At 41.3% G+C, this 7,944-nt stretch overlaps 1 protein-coding gene across 1 annotated transcript; it reads left to right on the plus strand.

The window, feature by feature from the left end:
• The first annotated feature begins 4,879 nt into the window (after positions 1-4,879).
• snrpd2 (small nuclear ribonucleoprotein D2 polypeptide) lies at positions 4,880-6,260 on the plus strand. The gene is made up of 3 exons (XM_047035738.1): positions 4,880-5,027; positions 5,488-5,667; positions 5,846-6,260. Coding segments are annotated over exons 1-3 (357 nt in total). The 5' UTR covers positions 4,880-5,025; the 3' UTR covers positions 6,021-6,260.
• Positions 6,261-7,944: the final 1,684 nt, after the last annotated feature.

The raw sequence follows: 7,944 nt of genomic DNA on the forward strand, positions 1-7,944 counted from the left end.
AATGCATGCTCTATAGGGTTTAAGTCTGGAGATTGACTTGGCCAGTCTAATACCTTCCATTTCTTGCCCCTGATGAACTCCTTTGTTGTTTTGGCAGTGTGTTTTGGGTCGTTATCTTGCTGCATGATGAAGGCTCTGCCAATCAGTTTGGTTGCATCTTTCCTTAAATTGGCAGACAAAATGTTTCTGTAGACTTCCGAGTTCATTTTGCTGCTGCCATCATGTGTTACATCCTCAATGAAGATTAATGAGCCCGTCCTAGAAGAAGCCATGCAAGCCCAAGCCATGACATTACCTCCACCGTGTTTCACAGATGAGCTTGTGTGTTTGGGATCATGAGCAGTTCCTTTCTTTCTCCAAACTTTAGCCTTTCCATCACTTTGGTAAAAGTTAATCTTTGTCTCATCAGTCCATAAAACTTTGTCCCAGAATTTTTGAGGTTCATCTCTGTACTTTTTGGCAAATTCCAGCCTGGCCTTCCTATTCTTCTTGCTAATGAGTGGTTTGCATCTTCTGGTGTAGCCCTTGTACTTTTGTTCATGAAGTCTTCTGCGAACAGTAGATAGTGATACCTTCACTCCTGCCATCTGGAGGTTGTTGCTGATCTCACTAACAGTTGTTTTAGGGTCTTTCTTTACAGCTCTCACAATGTTTCTGTCATCAACTGCTGATGTTTTCCTTGGTCTACCTGTTCGACGTCTGTTACTTAGTACACCAGTAGTTTTCTTCTTCTTCAGGACATTCCAAATGGTTGTACTGGCTATGGCCAATGTTTCTGCAATGGCTCTGATTGATTTTCCATCTTCTCTAAGACTCACAATTGCTTGTTTTTCACCCAAAGACAGCGCTCTGGTTTTCATGTTGTTTTCACCTCTGAATACAGTCTGCATAGACAAAACCTATCTTACCCAATCTGAACCTGAGTGTAGACATTCAGTGGTATTTATTGATTGAATAATGTATGTAATAGGACACACCTGGGCAACAAAACACACCTGTCAGTCATATGTTCCAATACTTTTGCTCACGGGACAAATGGGTGGGTTCGAACAAAAAGGTGATATTTTCTAATTTGTGCATCAGATCCTGATGTAAATACCTGGAAATAAAAGCTGAAACGTTGATCTCTGGTTTCACATTCATCGTTTGATGTCAAGCCCAAATGTTTTCAGTCTACAGCAAAAATAAAGGAATTGGCCTCACTGTTCCAATACTTTTGGAGGGCACTGTACATAAGTGATAAAAAGTGCCACTGCAAAACAAACACTGCAAAACAAACACTGCAAAGAAAAAAACACTGCAAAACAAACACTGCAAAACAAAAGTGCCAAACAAACAAAGTGCAAAAAATGAATTAAAATCTTCTTCCAGTCCCCGCTATGAGTCCTGTCTGTTGGCCCTGACAAGGAAGCACAAAATAAGTTAGTGTTCGATTAACATAAACGTGTGAAAAGGGGCTATACAAGTCTTAAAAAATCACATCTAAAATAATATACATCATCAATTAAAATATTATGTGATTCTAGATTTGTGTCATAGCCATGTGAAAGATTGGATATGGAAGTTGCAAACATGATTCATTCACCTGGCTGGTTTTGAATGGGCTGCCGGGATGTGTTTGAGTGTTTCCTCTATGCGGAGCTCCACAGCTTTCTCTCCCAGTCCCGTCTTCTACTCTACATCACAGCGTCTGGAATTAGAAGTTAGCACCAATGTGAACGTTGAATGCGTGTAAGCCATAGTTTGTGGGATCTCCAAACACTTACCGCTCTCTTTCGCAACTCCAGCACCTTAAGGCGCTCCTCAAGGTCTTGAAGTTCAGCCTGTGTTTGGGCCACCTGTAGGTCCATCACTGGCACCTCTTCAGTGTGTCTGCCCTGTGGTCGCCTGAACAGGAGAGCCTCTCGCTGGTTCTCTTCCAATGTCTCCATCTTCCGGAGCATAACCTGTAATGTGTCTGTAATTAAAGACAAGTAAAACAAGTTTACAAGAGTTTGCATGATTGGCATACACTGTGGTTCTTCTAGATTAGCTGTAACATTGATGTACATAACAAATGTTACCTTGATTGGTCTTTGCCCAAGATGGTACAGCTGAATGGGGTATACAAAGCATTAGTAAGACAACATTTGTTGTTTTGACAAATATGTTTCCCCCCACGATCAGAACAACTTAAGTATGCCTTACAATTAGGTATGCCTTACAATGGCAATGGTATGAGTATTTTTTTGAGTGTCTTATATTTGCACTTGCCTGGCTGCCAGCTGTTTTCCGGGGCGCCCTATGGGTTCTCCTCCACCAGACCAGAGTTGACACCTAGAGGTATGGCATCTGGTGATGCAAACGTTTTAAGTCATACTTTTGCTTCAAAGCATAGCCTTTAGGGTTGCCATGGCTCATACAATTATTGTCACTGTTATAAACGGTCATTCATTACTTTACCATAATTTCCAAGGGACACAGTACTTGTGATGGTGGTCGGATCACCTGTACAGAAATGAAAGTGGAATGTAGTTTACGTACATAGTAGCCTATTAGTATTGATATTGAAGAAGCATCGTATATGTGATATGTTCGAAAGCAGGGCCCCACAGCGTAGCGTCGCACATGTGTGATTCTGAACATTCCAACCAACTATTTTCCGATGGGCAGAAACTATATGATAAACACTACACAGTATGGCTTCAAAATGTACAATTAGTAGGCTAACAAGTAACACTAGCAAGTAGTAGCATTGGTACGAGTATTATCTTAGGTTGCTAGGTAACGGAAGCTAATTAAAGCTACATAGCTTCCGTTTTGGAAAAATAACTCACGTACTCTGGTGAAAGTGTCTGAAATATTTAGAACTCACGCATCTAAAGGTTAAAACGAATAAACTTATCCCAAAACAAATGTCATGTACAAATTGGAAGAATTAGTGACATGATACTTTTACAGACGCCATTGCTGTGCATGCCATGACCGACTGTGAACGTGATCAGCCACGCGCTAGCGTCTTTGAAAATTCAGGGCTAGCTACTGTAGCTAAATAAACTATTTTGGGACAAGGTTTTCTAACAGTTCTGAACGTTTATTTTCACTGATTCTTTTGAGGGTGATTTTTCAGACGCTAAACTTTGATAACATGTATGCATTTTCAGTATGCATTATATATAAGCATATTTCAAGCAGGCTAGCCCATATTATGTTTTTACTTTTGTGATCAAAACTAACAGCTGGCCTCAAATCAAAGTAGTAGCCTACACACATTATTTAATGTCCTTAACGGTATTTCACTGTGTTTGATGCTGCACGTGTCATATTAAAGATCATCAAAAGTTCAAATCTGAAACTGCGAAGGTGTCAGTGTTACAGAGAGTTTGCAGGCCAATACGCCTAGACCACGATGTAAGTCAAGAGAGATAGACATCGCAGCAGGGTGATCTCATTGACCTGGTTCTACTGTTACACTGGCACATGACATCAAAGCCTGATGAACCTTCCCTCAACTTTCATGGACTCATAGGATATATAAGTTAATAAAACAGACGTGTGAGGACACAGATATGGACAGTTTTCTGGAAGTGTGCCTCCGCCATGACAAAAGAGGCTTTATGAAGACTAACCACTACTCCAAGCCCGTCTCGAACACGGTAGGCTGCGGATATGCCAAATTGCTTTTGAGACGGATCATGTGACTACAGCGACTGTGTTGGAAAACTAATGGAGATACAAAGATAATAACAATATTTTCATGACTCTGTGAATCCTTCTGATATAACCACAGAGTGGGATGGAACGACAGTTGGGGATCATCGAAGATACAGGGCATTATGTCGGGGCAACTGTAACACGATCCTAACTTTTGTAATAAATAACATATATTTTTTTGACAGTTACGGCTAAAAACCCACACCTATAAATCACCTTGCTAGGTCTCTACCACAGGCTAAAGAAAATGATTAATGGATGTAAAAGTCATCACACGTGTCTTTCATATGCACCCATGGGTGCACCCTGCAGCCAGGCCACACACACTCCCTCTTCTTCTTCTCCCCATACACACCACCCTATCGGCATACTTAAAGCCATGACTGAGAAGCTCACTTTACCTTTTAACACTGAAGTTTCAAGGGGCCCAATGGGGGAATTAATCTGAGGTTTATGACAGTCTCCCGTATTAACTAGGAGTGAGTGAAGAGGGGCAAGTGCAAGGCGTTTGGCTGAGGTATAAGCTATATGTTTCATAATGATAGTCAAGCTTTGTAAACCAATCCTTAACTTGGCCTCCCAAATCAGCACAAGGTGGGTGTGATTATCCCCTAGCAAGTGCCCCCACAGGTAGAGTCGCCACCCTGTGAAATAAGGTGAGTTTGTGGTGCACCACTTGGGCGCCTGCATGTCTCTCTCTAGTAAGCCAATCTCTCAATGTCTCAGCACTATGCATGTATTTCCATCTCTCTCAAACACTTTCCCTGTTTCTGTCACTGGAGACATACAAAAGAGCTACCTGTTCAATTCCCTGACAACTGCCCTTACATGGCTTGTGTTTATAATGGTTTGTCATTTAATTCACTCTCAGAAATGGTTTGAGGTAGATCTGGTTCCATTCATGTAAATTAAAGGCTACATGTGGCCTTACCTTTACTTCCCTTCAACATGGGCAAGGCTGAAGAGGTCAAGTCAGTGGCTTCACTTGTAGGATAGAGAACATGATAGAAATGTATATTAAAATATATATTTTTTGCGATCAAATGTTTTTATTCATTAAAATGGATTTGATGTTTAAATGATAGTAGTTGAACCGGTAATACCCAAACCAGAGCCAAGGGGAAAAATAATTATTCTCTGACTCAAACTTGTTGGTAACCCGGAAATAATTACGACCATTTCAAAGAGCGCTCCACTGGTAACCCGGAAGTGGTAGTGGAGACTCAGAAGAGAACCACATGAACGTCGGCGCAACGATATAGAAGACGTAGAAACAAAAGTTGCCGGTTGAAATTTGACGATTACTCTGTTAAAAATATAAATACTGCAAACATGTGAGTATAAAAAATACGTTACATGCTGTATAGACTCAATAAATATTTCTTAAGACTTGATGAAAAATGAATGGAGAATGTCGACGGCTAAAAAGCTAGCCACAACATCTAGCATGCAAACAATCTCGATGACTTTACTAGCTTTTCACTGTAATTCGGCTACTAACTTGTTATTTTACATGGTTTGTATTTTACTGCTAGATACTCCTTCTATTATATACCAGTAACATGAACCCAATCATGAAAATGGGTATAGTGCTTCAGCTACCAGGCTATTTGCTAGCTTCTTTATCTAAGCTACTGCTAAACTCATCAATAGTAGCTAACAAGTTCAAGAGTGCATTCCATATGCGATGTTGATTAGAGATATGTAGGCTAGTGGTGGTATTTTAAGTAATCCATTCATTCAATCGCGTCTAGCTTTCTTGATGTAACTGACTGTTCTCATGTCCCCTTACAGGAGTCTATTAAATAAACCCAAGTCAGAGATGACCCCCGAAGAGCTCCAGAAGAGGGAGGAGGAGGAGTTCAACACAGGACCCTTGTCTGTGCTCACCCAGTCAGTCAAGAACAACACACAGGTCCTCATTAACTGCCGTAACAACAAGAAGTTACTTGGCCGTGTCAAAGCCTTTGACAGGTAAAGTTTTAACTGCTAACAATGATCTATCCGTTGTACGGTAATTTATAGATCTCTTGAAAATGTACTATATCTAAGACCACATTCCAATGTAGCTGTCTTCATAATTTTCCTTCAAATTGTGCTTTTTTGCTGTTCTGTGACTAACATCAGTGCATTTTGATTCTTATCAATGCAGGCACTGCAACATGGTCCTGGAGAATGTAAAGGAGATGTGGACAGAAGTTCCCAAGAGTGGCAAGGGCAAGAAGAAGTCCAAGCCAGTGAACAAGGACCGCTACATCTCCAAGATGTTCCTGAGAGGAGATTCTGTCATTGTGGTCCTGAGGAACCCCCTCATTACAGGGAAATAAACTGCTGTCTAGTTGCCTGCCTTTGATAGAGATGCTAGCAAAGGGCTGTCCTTGTGGAAATTCTGTGTTGGATCATTGTGTGTGTGCCTGTTGTGCACCACAGGTTGGTAGTGGGGGAAGACAATAACGGCAGACTTTGAATTGCTGATCAATGTGTAAGGCATGTACATTTTGTTTTGGGACATTTTGTCTTGTTTTTTTCATTTTGCTAATTAAAGTGGTGGAGAGGAATTGAAAAGACTTGCTGTCAAGATTTGTACTTTCCCATTCTGTATTTTACTAGATTATCTACAATGAATGTTTACTTTTTGCTGAATGCAGTAGATTTGACTATAAACAGCAGCCGTATTGGTTAAGAGGGCCACATATAATACATGATTTTAATTTGTATAATTCAAATTGATTGTTTGAATGAAAGTCTACTCGAGTGAGGGGTGCCAAGATCTCTCTAACTTCAGATTCTTTGTCTCTTCACCCACCCTCGCCATCACCTCTCTCCCCTCGTCTGTTTCCCCTGGCAGAAGCTTGGGTGTCAGTGTTGATTTCAGTCGTCAGCGCTCAATCTGCGACAAACTGCTGTTTAAAGAGGCCCTGCATTATTGATGAGACCAGATGTGCTGACTGACACTTCACACCCTGTTCTCTCCGTTTCAGTCTGTCCCTCGCCACCGTTCATCCCTGACCACTTTGTTAGTTGTCTGTAGCTTCTCTCCACTTCTGAGGGAGTTGGCACTTCACTCATGGCAACTGTATGGCATACACTGTCAGCATCGAGCTTCAGAGATGAGTTACTTTATTGGGCAAGTTTATGTGCAGGAACACTTAAGACTGCTTTGTAGGTCTCTTAAAATGACTGGTTTATCACCAGAAATGTGGAGGTTTGTGAGGTTACCTTGTTGCCTTTGGGGCATCAAGTTGGGGTCAGTTTGACATGATCACATTATGTCTCTATAATTGCTGCCCCCCATAACAGTTGCTGTTCTGGAAATGGACAGGATTGATGAGTTTTGGAAATAATGTAATGTAAAAATGAATATTTTGGATTTTCAGTTTTATTTCAGGATATTCATGATATGTATGTGTTGGATTCCAATTTGACATATTTGCTATGATTGATTCCTTACTGCGGTGTGTTTTTTTGTGTGTGCATCTCCTCTATACAAGTCTATTTCAGACCCACTTGTCATGACTCATACCAAATTTCCTGTCACTGCGCTTTTACCATGCTCTTTCTTCACCTTCCTTGCCATTCAAGCTTGAGGCTCCTTCGAGTATCAGGTATGTCTGATGGAACCATGATGGGCAAGTAATATCCTCTTCATGCCCTTCTATTCCCCTCCATTACACTGCCTTGAGGGGCCCAGCACCTGTGGTGACGTTCTCCCTTCAGCCTGTGTTTGGGTCGAGGTTGAGACTTTGATTTAAAGCTTTCAGGTGAAGCCTCCAGGGATGTTATGGTCTGTAAACTGTATTTGCAAGGATGATGGGCCTTGTAGAATGTTTGTGGCTAATTGTGTGCATTTAGTGAATCATTCCTGGTAGCAGGGCCGGAGTGGGACCCATTTTCAGCCCGTGTGTGTAATGGCCAAAACAAGCCCATCCCCACCAGGGGCCGAGCCATACATTGTAAACATTTGTGGCTTAGCCCGAACTTAAAAACCTAGTCAAGGTTTTGATGTGAGCTGAAGTCGGAACTTCACATGAATGCTGAAAACTGCACTTTATAATGCACGTTCTGATCATGCGCTTATTTAAAGTAAAACCTAGAATAGTATTTACTTATCAGTCACACAGTAACTTAACACACATCGTTTTATTCGGTACGTGAAAAACAAAACAAACAGAAAGCAGGCGATCTGCCGGCCCAATTTATGAGGGAATTCTCCCAATGGCCACTCCGGGCATGCCTGGTCAAATGTTTGTG

Source organism: Hypomesus transpacificus, chromosome 15 (assembly GCF_021917145.1).
Source record: "Hypomesus transpacificus isolate Combined female chromosome 15, fHypTra1, whole genome shotgun sequence".
Lineage (NCBI taxonomy): Eukaryota > Metazoa > Chordata > Actinopteri > Osmeriformes > Osmeridae > Hypomesus > Hypomesus transpacificus.

What these genes read in the sequence shown, in the direction of transcription:
- snrpd2 (XM_047035738.1), top strand. An exon ending in CGTGTCAAAGCCTTTGACAG is followed by an intron (nt 5,668 to 5,845) that starts GTAAAGTTTTAA and finishes TTATCAATGCAG; the next exon opens with GCACTGCAACATGGTCCTGG.